General features: G+C 36.1%; 1 protein-coding gene across 1 annotated transcript in view; it reads left to right on the top strand.

Annotated features, from left to right (window-relative positions):
* rgs6 (regulator of G protein signaling 6) overlaps positions 1-17,721 on the top strand; it is a 118,729-nt gene that overhangs the window by 63,511 nt on the left and 37,497 nt on the right. The window contains exon 2 of the mRNA XM_059356282.1: positions 16,997-17,093. Coding sequence (XP_059212265.1) covers positions 16,997-17,093 — 97 coding nt within the window. The remainder of the gene's footprint in view (positions 1-16,996; positions 17,094-17,721) is intronic.

Below are 17,721 nucleotides of genomic sequence, written 5' to 3'. Positions count from 1 at the left end.
CATGAAATCTGGTTGTTTTTGTATTTTTTTTAATGCTAAAATATATTTTCCCCCAGCTATATTTAAGTCCCCTGTTAAGGACCAACCTTCAGTTTTGTAAATTGCCTGTTTATTCCCATTAATTCAAATAGAAAGTTTTCAACTTTGAAAATTCCCAGAATTTTGCAACTCTAGTGGGAACACAGATGTTCTCATGTCCCGAGTTGTATAATTCATTGTGAAACATTCAAAAACACATGATAAGGATGGGAGATAATATACGAGTTAACGTCTATTAACAGTTAGTTAGTTCTATTAAAACCATACATTTTTGAGTCCACAAGTCATATTGTCTACTTCTTTTGTGAAATATTCTCAAGTAATACCATGAAAATGAATAGCCTATTTTAATATAACTATCATCGTATAAATGTGGCTATAAATGAAAATTAGATGATGCAAATATGAGAAGTGCTGGCCCATTCTAGGTACTGAGCATCACCATGTGACCCAGCCTCTTGTGCTGAATATGAGCAGCAGCCACGGGTGAGTACTTTTGAAGTACACTCAACCACAGACTATGATTTTAAATGATCTTTTCATTGGGTATTTGTTATAGGAGAAACAATATGATTTGTTTTTAGATACACAAACTGTATGACTTTTTTATTCTGTGGACCAGAATCCTGAGCGGCCTCATAAATTGCTCAGGGATGATATCTGCTGTCAGGCGGTGATGCACCGGCAGTCAGCTGTGTCAAAGCCATCCTGTTGTCATTACACTTCCATTAACAGTCACATCACCCTGCTGCCAGGTGCACTGGGCTGAAACCAGTAAGACTCATCATCACTGTCACAAGCCATCGTATCTGACCTTCAGACATAAACCCGAACACTGCAGGCAGCTCCAGCATCTCCACAGTCATTACGCCCACTCCTTGTGAATCCATTCGGTGTGTGTGTGAGACACTGTGTGTTAATGTGTGACTGATGCCCACACACATGCATTTTGGCACCACATTTAATAATTTTGATGAAACTAATTTGACCTTTGCCAGCCTGGCTTGGTAATCCTCCTCCTGAATCAAGAAAAATGCAAATATCCTGCATGAGAAATTAGATCGAATGTGGGATTACCCAACTCCTCTTATTGCAGCAGTGGTATGGGCGTGCATGCTCGCAAACCGTACGTGTTCAGACTTTATTGGACAATTTTCATCAGAGGGAAGATTCATTATCAGAAGCGTATTATTGCACACTTTAACAAAAGGTCAACATATCATAGTTAGCCTCTTCATGGAACTGAGAACTGGTGCAAATGATGTATTTCCTTTTCATAGCAAAGAGCTCACTGAGGATATGTAGAGTAGGGAATTATAATCATGTGAGAAAAGGGAGTCAAACATTGCCTGTGGGGTGTTATTGCAAGACAAATAATTCATGACAGAATCATAACATTTGCACTTATAAACTGTACACGACACTGCACCTTAAACAGTTCTCACATACCCATATGCACACTGGTTATTATTAGGCACTGTGTTCATTGTACTATCTATACTGATTGCAAAGAGATTTCCAGGCAACCTGAGCTATTGCATAATGGAGCCTGATATTAGTTTCAGCTGAAATCCAAAATGGGAATTGCTTTAGAACTTTAGATTCCTATACATTTTTCTAAAATGTAGATAAAACAGTAATCTTTATGGACATAAATTAAATTGGAAACTGTACAAAGACTATTTATTTTATGTGCAAATTGATAAAGTTTTGTTTTTTGTAAATATCATTCTTACACTTTATTTATTTATTTACATTATTTTTTATTGCTTTTTCTTACCATCAAGCATCCATGTTTGCACAGAGGAAGCTTAAGCTATGCCCTCTTCAAAGCCACCAGACTCCGTTGACAAAAACAGTAAATTTACCTCTTAGAACATGTTAGTTGTTGATTTACAACTGATTATTTTGTTTGTTTTAGCGATATTAAGTGAATTTGGTAAATCTGAACTAACCTTTTTTGTGAGAATACTTTCACCCCTTTACCTTGCTGTCAGTCAGTCCTTTCCAAATGGGAACTAAGACTGTTACATCCATCTATGCGCCCTTGAAAGCTACCAGACTCCACTGACAAAAACAGTAATTTTACCTCTCAGAACACTAGAATTGCTGGTCTACCACTGCCTCAATCAGTTAGTTTGTTGTTGTGTTTGTTGTGTGTGTTATTATGTGAATTGGGTCAATCCAAACTTACCTTTTAAAACACCAAAGTCAAAGTGTTTTTGTCAGAATATTTAAGCTGATTTACCTTGTCTTCAGACAGCCCTTTCCAATTGGGAAATTAAGCCATAATATGCTCTCTTCAAAGACTCCATTGACAAAAACAGTCATTTTCTGTGGCTGCTTCGATTGGTTAGTTTGTTTACATTATTGTGCAACTTTTGTTTCTTCAGATTCACTTAAGTCACACAATAACAAACATACAAGCAACTCCTGTTTTCTGCAAGGTGACTGCACAATAGTTATCATAGTGTTTAACCAGGAAGCTAATGGGCCCAAATGACAGAGAGGGAATAGTCGTGTTTCCATCAACTAACTTCTTTGTGCATTTTGAAGATTTGCATGAGAAAAGCTTGATGCAAAATTTGACAAAACTTTTAAAAATGCGGTTAAAAGTTTTTACGCTTTACACTGCTATCCTCTGGCAAAAATACCTTTATGCAGCTTTGTTTATTCGCTCTAAACCAGTTGATGGACATGTCCCTAATTTGCATTTTCTTTAATGTGACATTTCAAAATTTTGCTTCAAAATTGGCTTTGACTTTAAAGGGTTAGTGTTATGGCAAGTGTCATGACAGACACAGGGTGTTTTACAGTGTAGTCACCATTAATCAAAACTCTTTTTAACAAGATTTCCCAGCATGACTGCTGAAATACACTGACAGGCATGTTTGGCCCAGAAATCGTCCATTTCTAACTTTCACATGTATTTATTATCTCTTAATAAGTTTCTGGCATTCTTTATGAAAATACATGAATCAATTTGGTGCATAAATCACTTATTATAAATAGCCGGGAGTGAAACCCAACTCCTTTGAGTCTAAAGAAACTCATCAATCAGTTGAATGATTGTTTGTTTGTGTTACTACTTTGTCTGCTTTTCATTATAACAATGCATAATCGTCTGTTTATCTCTTTCCTGCACTATAATTTATATTTTAGTGCCCCACAGCAAGTGGAGTAATATAAAGTCTTTCACAAAGATAATTTCTTAATACATATTTATGCTCATTATTCTCTCTAAGTTTAGTCCGGAGCTGCAGGGACTGTAAAATGTTTTACCACCCGAGATCACCCGAGTTCACTGATTTACAATTGAGAAAGTGATCTTATGTAACTCTAAGAGGCTTGGGGGAAATCTGGACCTTACTCCTCTTTTTTAAAGTTTATTGGAGGGCATCATAAAGGGATAATATGGTATTTATTAAAAAAGGAAATGATATATTAAGAGCAATATCAGTGAAGTACAAATTCATTTACAAAATATTCATCAGCTAGATTGTTAAAAAAACAGCATATTACAAGATCATATATTACACTGGGACTATAATAAAGATATATGTTATTTTAATATACATGTATTATTCCAAAAAGAGACGTAATGAAAAGATTTCATAAAGTGTGATGCTGAAAATGTAATCCTGAGAGAAACCGAGAAAAGCTTTTATCCTCACAGGGTTCAGACTGTAAATAAAAGATGACAATGCTACAATCCGTCATAGCAATATTAAATATACCAGAATACAGGATGGATGGATATGTAATAAAAATGTAAAAAAGGAGAGTTATCCCCCAGAATGACTCCTGGCAGTCTGAGCTTTAAAAATAAAAAAAACTCCTAGCAGGATTGTGATCTGGCTCCACAGAGAGCCATGTGATATCTGCAGCGGTGCAGCAGCTGTGGGATTCAGGCGCTGCAGGGGCGGAAAGGTGCCCCGCTGGAGGGGAAGCCTGGTCTTGGGAGGAACGGTTACCCGAGATGACACATACAGTACACGTACTCCCACACGCATCCAAATAAACAGCAAAGAGTCCATACATACCACACACTACTCACTCCACTGCTGCCTCTAAACATGCAGAGTAAACCTACAGAGACTTCAACCATCACTGTCTGATGCTGCAGCATTATTCACACATGTATTGTCCATACAGGTTTCCAACATCTACAGGTACTGCACCAAAAAACGGCCAAAACACCAGAGAATACTGGACCAAACCAAGGTTGAAACACTAATGAGTTTAAGACCAAACTAACTAACGAACTAACTAACTAACTAACTAACTAACTAACTAACTAACTAACTAACTAACTAACTAACCAACCAACCAACCAACCAACCAACCAACCAACCAACCAACCAACCAACCAACCAACCAACCAACCAACCAACTAACTAACTAAGGCTAAAACATGTCATTTGTGGATTGGATGAGAACTAAAACACCTGTTAATTTCAAACTTCATAAATATGTAATTCATAATGGGGTGATTTTTTGGGGTGGTGGGTTCAACAGAGACATTGCTTGGACCATTGTGGCCTCCCACAGTACAATTTTGTAGTACTTGTTCTCAAGTATTTCTATTTTCTGTTAATTTAAACTACATCCCACTACAACTCATATAAATATCGTTATCTACCTACTAACCCAACCAACCAACCACAAAATTCAGTGTTGTTTCCCTCTAAATTCCGCATATTGTCTGTTTTAAAAAACTGTTAATATTTTGCAAAAAAGCTAAGAATTTGTGTTGCAGAACTTATTTTACCTATTTTATCATAAATAATCTCAATTGTTTTTAAATATATGGATAACATACAGTAACTATATGTATTTTATATTATCTGTATTTTTTAAATGTATATATTTAGAATAACACATTTTTTTGCTTCCAGACTTTTTAGCGTTTTTTTTTTCCATTTATTTTATGAAACTTTTTTATTACATTCAATTTTAAAGTTTTACTGTATGAAAACAAAGTTGCCTTAATTATAATGTACAATATGGTGTGTATTTTTTATTTTTACAGAATTCACAGTAATTTAACATTCAAGACTGTATATATACTTTTGTAAAGCACTTTGAGTTGCATTTATATGTATGAAAAGCGCTATATAAATAAAGTTTGATTTGATTTGATTTATATATATATGAATAATACTGTCCCATTATATTAATTCACAGATTTCAACTTTAATTTTATGGTTAATATTTGTAAATTTACCTTTTTTAAATGGCATTTGCACTTGATGTAGAAAATCAAGAAAAAACCTGGTAAAATATACTAGTGATAAAATATATAATAAAATTTCACTCACAGGACATTTTACTGTTGATTGAGTTTACTTTTGACAATTTATGCACATCAAGGTAATAATACTTCTGTACTTTTCCATAAGTGGGAGTTTGAATGCAGAACGTGTGCTTGTAATGGAGAATTAGTAAAAGATCTGAAAAATTCTTCCACCACTGCTCAACAGCATTTTAACAAAACCAAATTATCAGAGCTGCTACTTTTGAAATGAGCTGCTTTCCATTTCAAGGGATCGTAACAAAGTTATTTTTAGTTTTAGATATCAGATGTTGGGAGAGTTTGTCGGGATATAAAATGCATCACGCTGGCCGTCTGGGACGTGTGGATAATGAGTCTCCTCACACATATTGTGTCAGATTTTTAAAACAGCTCTGGAATAAACATGCTATATGAAGAATATGTGCATGACATTGACCTAAAATGCAGATTGAGTTTCTTTGAATCTATTTAGGCTCAGAAGTTTGGCTTCCTCTGTCAGAATCTGTAATATAATCACTTGGCTACTTTTAACCACTTACATTGTTTTGATGGAATCTGATCAACTTAATCTATGAACATAAGACACTTTTGTTATTGGAGATTATATATGAGGATTTGCCAGAGGTAAAATGTCCTCTTGCTTACAGAAAAGGTCAGAGGTTAGATTAGTTTGCAGCAAAACGCCCATGCAACTTGCAAGGAGTTGGTGCATATAGTGAATGACTGCCACAATCAGTAGACTTGAGCTTAGATCAGAAGATTTTCTCGCTTCCTCCTCCTCAGAAAGCAATTTTCAGGTAATATTATGCTGCAGAAACATTCCCTTTCTACAGATTATATCAACTGCAACATATCTGTATAAGATTATGTGTTGGCTTCCTCCCAAGGCTTCAGTAGTTGTTTACCTGCAGCATTCCTGGAAAATTGAGAGTGCAGTGGTGCATTTTCACTGAATACATTTCATTATAGAATCAACCGTGAATCCCTCCACAACATACACTGCGCTCTGACGACACTGTATTCATTTCGGGCTCGTACTTTTTAATATGTTCATATCTGTTTGGATGGATATCAGCAACTTCTTCTCCCATCTTCTTCTCCCTTTTGTTATCACTTGACTTTCCGTCCAAGTGTTCCTTGTCAGCATGTAAGTGCCACTTAAAGCACGGAGGAACATGTTGCAATCAGTGTGGCGGCTCAGCACTTGATTGTGAAGGATATTGTGAAGGTAATATGCAGATGTAGATGTGCATGAAGCTGCTCTAGAAGGAGCTAAATCAGCGAATGGTCTCTCATGACTAGTCTGATCATCACACACTTTGCCTCCCCAGAAATCGAAATCAATTTATTAAGTACAGTAGTGCTGCTCTTGAGCTTGCCTCCTGAGGTGTATCAAATCTGACAATCAGTACATGAATTTCACACCTAATTTTAAACCATACAGATGGTAAAAAAAATGGACTCATATGGCTCCCATGATCTCTAGTAGACCATTTGAAGAATGTTTTAATGCAGTGCTGTGCAGTTTTTGGTTATTTTTGTAAGACCTTTAAACACCGAAGACTAAAATGTGAATATGATGAATATTTTTTTGCATCAAAACTGTTCATACCAGCAGTGATGAAGCTGCAGACTTGATGTATTTTTCAGGCAGAGGACTAACTACAGAGAGCCTGTTGACCCAGAGCTGCATCTGGCAGTCTGTTTAAGGTACAAATTGTTGTATAGCCCAACCTACTGAGAGCAATTTATTAAGTACATTCTTAGCAAAATGCTCATAATGAACTTAAGTTCCTTCTGGTAACCCTTTAACAGTGTCTATATATGTGTATATGTATATGTCTAGGGCTTTTATTGTGAAAGGTAAGACAGAAAGGAGTGGATCTGGTTTGCTCTGCCTTTGTCAAAGTTTAAAGAAACAATTGAGTTTTCATCTTTGTTTGGACTACTTCATGCTATTTTTTAATCCCCATAAGTATACACTATTGTGTGAATTTTCAATAATTCAATTCGAGAAGGGCATTTGGAAGAAACCTGCCAACTGGAGCATCTATAACGTTTTCGATCAATTAATTTAATAATTGCTATGTTATGTATAAAACCATACATACATGGGCAAAATAAAAGATATATATACAGTACTATGCAAAAGCCTGTTTTGATAACAGACACTTATATTTTGAAAGGACGAAAAGAGACTTCCTGACGATCATAAAACTTACGGAAGTCAGGTTATTCTATGAAGATAACGTCAAGGAGTTCAATGTTTTATGTTTTTGGCCTATTTTCTCAAAGAAAATTGTTGCTTTTTTTGCAGCAAAATATTCATGTTATTTGTGAAAGAAGTCAAATAAAAATACCAGTTTGAAAAAAAAATATTGACATGCAAATTAATCTTACAGAATAACCCCAAATAAGATTGACGCTCCCTGTATATGGCGGTTCATATAACAATAAACACAAGAAAGCAAATTTAGCATGTGTTTTAATAACTGCTTGTGAGAAATCACAATTTTTCTCTCTCTAGGGATAAATGTGTAGCTAAAATGTGGGTCCTGATGGATCTTCTGGTTCATGATACATTTTAATGCTGAAATATTCTTGAAAGCATCAATGCATTATAATTTAATTAGGCTTGAGCAGCACTTCTGTTTGACAAAAGAGTCATAATGATCCATTTGTAAAAGCTCTGATCTCTAAGACGTCTTAACGGTCAAAGCTGTGGTCAAACAAACGGCGAGAATATTTAACCGGATCGTTGACCTGAGCGTCTGTCATTCATCTGCTTGTTCAGCCAGCCGGCCACTGATCCTGCAGCACGTTAAACTGTCACTGTGTGGAGGGTTCGGAGCTGCATGGTTCAGAGGAGGTGATTTTCTTTCTTTTTTTCTCAAAATGAGTTACCCAAGTATTTGTGCGCAGACATCCTCAGGGCCACGGCTGACATTTTCTCTCTCAGCAGGATGTATACCTGCTTCATTATAGCCGTGGTGATGGCCTTCTCCGTCTGCGCTCCCAGGTTCCCCACGTTGTGTAGAAAGAGGCTAATTGCAGCTGTTTCAGGGTCAGGAATTCAATGGAGGGGTTTTTTAAATGAAGGTTATTTTTCGTGGCCTTCGCTGCGTGCTTTTGGGATGTGCATGCCAGGTTGTAGGTCCAGCTGAGCGGTATTGTGGCCTCTTCCCATGGGGCCACATGGGAGCCCACAACCACTCTGAACAACTGTTGTGTAACGTACTTTTTATTTTTGATTTAATTTATTTTTTTATTGGTGAAATGACGTAACAAACAAGGTAACATGAGGGGCAAATACACTACACCATGTGGACCACAAGTAGAGACAGCAGACATACAGCGCAAACAACAACAAAGAAAAGCATAAATGATAAACGATTTGTACAGAGGCATCACAGGTGTATGTGCGTGCGTGTGTGTGTGTGTGTGCGTGTGTGTATGTGGATGAGGGGCAGATGCTACAACATATACAATATATATAACATGGCTCACTTATATGTATAACACAATGAAAATAAATAGGCAAACAAAGTAAGAAGCACTAACGCGATAATAATATTAAATATATATATATATATATATATATATATACATACGTACATACAAACAATAAATAAATAAACAATATATAATATAATAACACAGGGGGATGGGAGACATCACCACACAATATAGTTTGATGCGATACAGAACAAAATCTTACACAATAACAAGATGTGCAAGATCATACACATAATTAACCCAACATAGACCAACACATCATGACAATGATAGCCATAACAACAACATACGTTTAACAACATAATGTTTAATAACATAAAAGGGGGTCATTCTGCAAAAATATACTTTTAATCCTTAAGTACACTTTGCTGATATGCTATTTCTGTCATTTTTAGTGCAGGATTTGTACAATTATGATTCCAAAACAGTTTGGACACTACGTTAATCATACATAATAACAGAATGGCAAGGCAAGTTTGCTTGTATTGCACATTTCAGCAACAAGGCAATTCAAAGTGCTTTACATAAGACATGAAAGCATCACGATAAAGGACAGAAACAAATAAATGATAAAAGGTGCATTTTTAGTTAAATGAAAACTAAACATTAAAAATCAAAGAGATAGAAAACAAAAACACACACAAAAAAGCTTAAAAAATAAGCTAAAATATAATAATTTTATAATAATTAAGAGTAAAAGTTAGTTATAAAGAGTTCTATAGTCAAATACATTTATTAAAACTAAAATGTATTGAGTAAAAGGCAGCTGTAAATGAATAAATTATAATATAAAAGAACTAGGAGTTTCAGCAGAATGAGTGAATATATTTGCAAAAATGTTATAATTAAATTTATTTTCTTTTTCTGTAGTCAATTGAATGTAGGTCGCAAAGAGTTGCTGCAAATCATTGCAGTCTGTTTTCATTATGTCTTTCACGGCGATTTTTTCACTCGTTGGAATTTAATTGATATTTGTTTTGGTTTTTTTACATAAAAGAATAAATACATCCTTGACATGAAGGGCTTGAATCAGCTTCTAATGATTTGAGTTTTACTTTGCCATAATATCAGTTTGGAAGAATATTTCTAACTTCACCATTCATCAGATGCTTCTTTCAGTCTTGCATAATACTCCAGTAAGAATGATATAACAACAAACATATTACTGAGGGACGGAGACAATGGTGAGGCCACCCTGCTGCCCACAGGGATCATTAAACCACATCACCAGCGCTGCCCTGTCACCCCCAGTAACCCAACTGTCTGCTCAGCTGCCTGCCAGCCCACTAGCTGCTCCATGCTAAGCACATGGTGAGAACACTGTAATCAGTGGAGCCCACTGCCCCACAAGGCGCTAAAGAGAGTGGCTGACAGTAAATCTGATGCAACCTGCTCCCATTGAGCTGCATTCAAAGCCCAGACAGAGACATAAAAACTTGCATGTCCCAAAATCAGGAAAACACATGTTCTGCTGCTGGAGGTATTGATTGTGTCCTGCTAAGTGTTTGTTGCTGTGGCGACTCTGTAATCTGCTCCCCAGGGATGAGACCAGTCGTGGATTTATTTGGGCTAAAGTTAAAGTTACTTCTCTTTGAACGGCCGTGGTGTCTTTTACTGATGATGCTAACTGTATAAAACATGGACGTAGTCTCATTGGTGTTACTTTGATGTATTTCTTATATACAGGAATCCCTCTGTTATAGACATCAATAACAAGTCTATGTATAGATGTCTACGAATAGACATCTACGAATTGATGTCAACGAATAGAAGTCTACAAATAGAAGTCTACGTATAGATGTCTATGAACAGAAGTCTAAGGATAGAAGTCTACGTATAGAGAATATTAAACATCTACGAATAAGTCTACGAATAAAATTCCACTACCAATAGAAGTCTAGGTACAGACGCTATTAGACGTCTACAAATAGAAGTCTATGAATAAAAGTCTACGTATAAGCGATATTGGACGTTTAAGGAATAGAAGTCTACGTATAGACCATATTAGACGTCTACGAATAGAAGTCTACAAATAGAATTCAATGTATAGACGATATTAGAAGTCTACGTATAGATGCTATTATACATCTACCAATCAAAGTCTACATATAGACGATATTAGATGTCTATAAATAGAAGTCTATCAATAAAAGCCTACATATAGACGATATTAGATGTCTATGTATCGATGCTATTATTTCTACCAATAAAAGTGTACATATAGACGGTATTAGACGTCTACAAATAGAAGTCTATGAATAAAAGTGTACATATAGACGATATTAGATGTCTACGAATAGAAGTCTACATATAGAAGTCTATATATAGAAGTCTATAAATAGGCGCTATTAGACATCTACATATAGAAGTCTATGAATAAAAGTCTATCTATAGATGCTATTAAACATTTGCGAATAGAAGTTTACGTATAAACAATACTAGAAGTCTATGTACAGGTGCTGTTAGACGCCTACGTATATATACGCTATTAGAAATCTATGAATAGAAGTTTATGAATAGAAGTCTACGTATAGAAGTCTACTGATAGACACTATTAGATGTCTGTAGTGTGGATGGAGCTGAGGGGAGCTGACTGTAACCATCTGTGACGGGTAAATTAACTAAAGACACCATAACCATTTTGTACCATACTGTAAACATGTTTACTTCTGCTGTAGAGTTGGGTTTCTAACATGGGGGCCTATGAGGACTGACTCACTGTTTGAGCCGGCCTCAAGTGGCCCCTGAGGGTGCTGCTAGTTGCTGCTTGATTGAATCTAACAAATACTTCAGTCTGTTTTGTACTTTTGTACAATTGTGACTAATGTAGCTATATGACTCAACTTGTTGTGTTCATGGAAAGGGAGGCATTTTATTTTTCCTACCTTTCTTCCAGATTAGAAAAACTGCAGCTTTTTGTGATCAGACATCCAATTCCAGCGTCTTTTCTTAAATGTCTGGTGTCGACAGCTGTTGTAATGAACCTGTTGTGAATACCCGTTTTGATTGGTGGGGCAGGGGTGGATTGTTCATGACAGCGGAAGCCATTAAAGTCATTTGAGCAGCTGTCGCCACAGACCATCAAGGTCTTGTTAGAATCGTATTATTATATTGATTCTGATGTGTAGCCTGAAGCTGCCTGTGCCCTTGCTTATGGCAGACGGCCAGGATCTGTTTCCTTCAGCAGGGTGACAGTAGTCTGATGGCCGTAGAGGTAAAAGCAGGAGGCTTGTCAGTTTGAATCTTGCCTTGGAACCTCTTGTCTTTGGAGGTGAATGAGATGTGCTTTTTAAGCTTTTCTTTTCTTTAGTATTTGCTGTAATTGTGTCCCAGAGAAACGCATTTAGCTGGTGAAAACGAACCACTGCGCTTAAGTGTTCATTCTACCACCATTACAACCGCCAGACTCTGTTAAATAAACACCAACATGTGTAAACTACACCTACAAGATATTACCACTCTCATACTTGTTCTTTAAGCTGGAGTCAAGAGCAAGTTATCTTAGCTGAGGATAAAGACTGGAAACAGAAGTAAACAACTAGACTTGCTTTATCCAAAACTGAACTCTAACTTACTTTCTTACAACTTATGAGGACTAACACACTAACTATTTCTTGGCCTGATACATTGAGTTATCATGTCAACACTGTGAAGACTTAAGGAAGTCATTGGCTGTAAATTTCCTGTAAAACCATTACTTCTTTTCTATTCCTGTATGTACTGAACAAAAGTAGATATAATGTGGTATTTTGTGAGCTTTTTAGAGGTGCTGGTGGAGTGATTATATGAGTAAAAGAGTCTGTCTTTATGCTTTATGCATATTAGAGCATGATATTGCCAGAAATGACAGAAAACCACCATATAGTATGGCACCCAAAATACCACAAAAAGGTCATAGTATAGTGTAGCATTAAAAATAGCATAAAAAAGTATTAGTATAGTATGGTGTTCAAAATAGCATTCGGCTATTTTGTCGGAATTTCCAAGTTCTCAGTCGCAGATTTTAACTGGAAAACAACCTAAAGTTTTGTTTTTCTGACTTGGAAAGTTTGAGAAACCTCACCAACCCTGTTCCTGTCTTTTTTCTAATGAAATAAACCCATACACACAGCACCCTCAAACCTCTATCTGTTGATATACACTAGTGCTCAAAAGTTTGGGGTCACCCAGAAAATGTCTGTGTTGTTTTTCTTGAAAACAAACTGTTTTATTCATACATACAAGTTACAAAATGAATAAAAAATATAGTAAAGACATTGACAATGGCAGAAATATTATTTTAACCTGTACAAATCTCCAACTTTACCTCTAGATACATCATTTTATTGCTTCTCAAATTGGCACAATACAGTTTTCAGCTGTGCTAACATAATGCTCAGGTGTTTTAATGATCAATGAGCCTTTCAACAGTATAAACGTGGATTAACACAATGTGCCACTGGAACACAGGAGTGATGGTTGCTGACAATATATAATAGATATTTTTATAAGAAAATCAGCTGTTTCCAGCTTGAATAGTAATTTATCACATTAACAATGTCTAGACTGGATGTCTGTTATTTTTATTTTTAAAAATTGTGCTTTTCTTTTAAAAAAGGAAGGACATTTTTAAGTGACCCCACACTTTTGAGCGGTCTTGTTTATGCACAAATTACTTCATAATACTTAATAATACATTGGTATCAGCTGTTTTTGCTCACAAAGCTAGCTAAGGCCAAACCCACTCCTCCAACCAGTGATATAATGGTTTTCCAGCTTGTTATACTGGAATGTAGTCAACTCATGTTTGACATCATTCCTAGCTCGGACTTCAGATTTCCGAGTTAAATTGGATGCAGCTTCTTTCTTAATTGCCAGTTGACTACCTCTTGGAGAGAAGACTGATATGTGTATTTCAAAAGGTTTTGAACTATTCTTTTAAGTTAAATAGATGGATATAAAGATATATATGACCACAACCTTGTAGCTTGTTTTCACCGTGAAAGAAAATATAGATTGTCTGCTTTTATTATTTAGTGCTGCTGGGCTTTTACTCAGTCCTTTATCACCAATGGATCAATGCCTTTGTCCTTCCTGATCAGGGTTGGTGGGCTCACCAGTATCTTGTACTTCATAAATATCAAATCAAACAAGGAATCGGGATATTTTCCACTGTAGATCATACTGTTTGAGCTGGTCTGCAGAAAAAACAACATATTCAACCAGCTGTGTTTTTCTTTAAAAGATCCACAGGCCGAAACTAATGCGATGCTTTTGCTCCTCTTGTCCTTTTGTTCTTGTGAAGCAGCTGAATCTCTCTTCTGCAGCAGATGTACTCCTTCATGCTGCATTTCCTCCCCAAGGAAAAAACACATCCTTTTAGTTAAATTATCAGGTTTCTAAAGACAAAACAGCTAAACAAGATACTTTAATTTGTATTCTATGACTCATACGAGCAAACTAGCCAAGCAAAAAATCTAACATTATTTAAATATAAATGTCACTTTTAGAGTCTGAGAGATCTCAGAAGATTCGTACAGTATATGATGTATAGTATGTCCTGTTATGTCTATTTAAAGCTCTGTACATTAAGTCTGTATGAGTCTGTTGTGGAAGTAATCATGTAATCTTTGACCCAGCGTGGGAGCCTGCAAGAATTGTACTCAGCTGACAGCGAGCTTGTACATTATAAAAATACTCTTGAAGCTAAAAGGGTCAGAAAAATGACATATGTGCAGCACAGTACATACCAAAAGCACATGAAGTGTTCTCTTCTGTGAGTGTGCACATCATGTCCTTTAACACTTCTTTAATGTAGTCACATTAATGGTCCAGGTGTAAATAAAAAAATAAAACTCTTGTACAGACAATTCTCTCTCTCACACTGAGCCTCTCTTCTGGATTTGATTCAGAGTTTATATATAGCTGCTGAGTTGTGTGGTAGTTTTGCATTAGCTGTCTCCAAAGCGACCAAACTTCTCACATCCCACTCTCTGACGCAATCAAAAAAGCATCTGTCCAGAGAGGGGGTGTCAATACTGCAATCAAAACAGCATATCTGACTACAACTGTACAGCGCAGCGTTGGCGATTGTGTTTAATCCAACAGCGGTACCTCACCAGCTGCTTATACTTTTATGCAAGTGTAGCAACTTTTGCACATGTACAGTAAAAACATGCAGGGATTTAATTACAGTTGTTGTATTTTGCATGTTTTGCAGGTTCTGTGAAGTGTTTTTTTTAATACAATTATCTCAAGATTACAAGTTAATTAATTGGTTTTCTTGAGATAACAAGCTATGTTGTCTCCACTATAATCAATCATTTATCACGAGAAAACAAAAGGATGTTTACACCTCAGAGATCAGGAGCCAGCATGCACAGATGGTGTCATGACAATTGTAATAATTTAGCAACTGATTTAAGTCGGAGATCAATGAGCACACATTATTGATCGGTGCATCAGGCTTGGGTGTGATCCATTTTTATTTGAGTGCACAAGACATCCTGCTAAATAAGACCATTAAATTACACAATAAATATGTCGATAACAAAACAAGGTCACAGTCAAAGGAGTCTGGAAGCTGTAAATTATCTTCTGTATGTCATCTATCTGTCAACTGTGTCCAGCTAAATCATAAGTTGTTGTTGTTGTTTTTTAACACAAAGCGTGATATTTTTCCTCTCCTTAATCAGCAATTTTAGTGCCTAAACCTCACCAAGTACAGCTTCACAACATTAACCAGGTTCAATTGTGTGATTGTGACCAGAATGACTTAAAATTCAGAAAAAAAAACTGCATTTCGTTGATTTAGTTTACTGTTCAGTTTCCTTATTGAAATACTTGGAAATTGAAAAGTGTTATTGGAGGATATTACAAGACTTTTACTTTTGTGACTCTTTTAAAAATGTTTTTTTGTTGCAAATGTGTTCATGCTGCAATCAAGGTCAGTTATTATTACTATTATTGTTATTATTGACATGTTATTGTTATAGTGATTGGTCAGATGCCATGGTGTCACTGTCTGTGAATCTTCGCTGATTAGCTGGAAGAAATCCATGTAGTTCTACGACCTCATGGAGACCCCATTTTTGGATGTCTGCTGAAGTGACCAAATATGGTTCTTTGCCCGATGAAGGGTTAAAGGTTGAAATCAGGTGTGAATTAAATGAACCAGACGCTCATTTTCAATTTCTCCACAATTACCCTATAAACCTTGAGAAAACAAAAGTTCTTCTCTCGTGATAAAGTTTGTTGTTGTTTCAATCTGGCCTTTTGTTTTTTTCTAGAATCTGTAAAAAAATACGTCATTATCATGCAAAAACAAGCCTTGTGTTTTAAAGATATCGAAATAAAGAACCTGTGATCTTGAGATAACGGCATTGAAAAAATAATTGCAAGTGCAGCCGTTCCTGGCTTCTCTTGGATCATTACTTGCTAAATATATTGTATAACAAGATGCTGTGGCAGGACATCAGAGTGAGGGATCAGTGTCGAGGTTGAAGCAGTGACAAGTTTGATTTGAGCTGAAGAGCTGGACTTAATTGGTTGTTTTTTTTAGTTACACCACTGAAAAGAAACTGTTTTCCATGAGGCTGGAGTGCCAATTTCACCGCATGTAATGTAACATTAGAATTTCATATTAATCAAATGCCTTGATGTACAAGAAACCCTGAAAGCGTGAATGTTTGTGCTCAAATTTAAGCACCTTCTCTGTTCCCCAACCAGTAAAAGTACACACACACTAGTTGTGGCTCATTTCACAGGCAAACTCTTACTTTGAAGGGTCAACTTATGAAGGTGTTAGCTTCATACACTGAAGTGAACTAAACCTACATTTTCTTCCGTAAATGAGGTGATTTACCGTATAATCACAAGTTTCACGGGAATTTGGAAAATGTGGGCTACAAAGGATTCGCCGCTTCAAACTGAAGATCTGATCTTCAAATGCAGACTTTAAAGGAGAAAAATATATAAAATGCAGAGCAGAAACTGGCAGATTGAAATAATGTGGTGATGGTTTATTGATATTCTGAATGAAGCATATTTAATCAGTCCTTGAAGTATGACTCGCCTCAAATGGATGGTATTAAAGTTTCAATCCTAACCCTGTTTTAACCGTGTCTCCTCGTCTGTCTCTGTCCCCCTGTCTGTCCTTCTCTGCAGATTGAAGACATTGTCACTAACATCCAGGATGAGACGGAGGGTGTGCCGATCAGAACGGTCAAAAGCTTCATGACCAAAATCCCCAGTGTTGTTACAGGTAAGACACAGAGAGAGAAAGTGATGTCATCCCTCTGTCCTGACACAATAACGGCTTTATAAAGAATCACGGTGAACTCTGTAGAGATGAGGGGAGCTGCAGAAATGGTGACAAGTATCTGTGGCTATATTTACTATTTACTACCTACTTATTAACCTCCCCTGCACGTCTTCCCCTCCGCATCTCTACCACTATCGAATGAAGCCGAAAAACACAACATAAAAAAGACAATTAATGCTTTATTTATAGGACTGTTATTTTTAGTTTCCTGACAACAGAGAACTATTTAATGTCACACAAATTTGCTTAGAAAAGTTGAAATACACAAATCAGCTGAGCATAAAACAAGAAAATGGGTTCAACCAAACATGCAATTCCACATATATGTGGGGAAAAAAAAGTTATATGTCTATACATGAAAAGATAAATTCTACTTAGGTTCAAATTATGAAGCTTTTAAATTACAAATGTTTCTATAATTTGTCGTAAAAAACATACTGATTTCCATTGCATACATTAATCAATCAATTAATTATTCAGTTTTTATTGAAAGTGCTGAGGTCACCATGTGGATTGGCCCCAAAACACTTCAGTTACAAACAAGCAAATAAAACACTATAAATTAAGA

This window comes from Centropristis striata, chromosome 18 (genome assembly GCF_030273125.1).
Source record: "Centropristis striata isolate RG_2023a ecotype Rhode Island chromosome 18, C.striata_1.0, whole genome shotgun sequence".
NCBI lineage: Eukaryota > Metazoa > Chordata > Actinopteri > Perciformes > Serranidae > Centropristis > Centropristis striata.
This window is presented reverse-complemented; position numbering and strand designations above follow the sequence as displayed.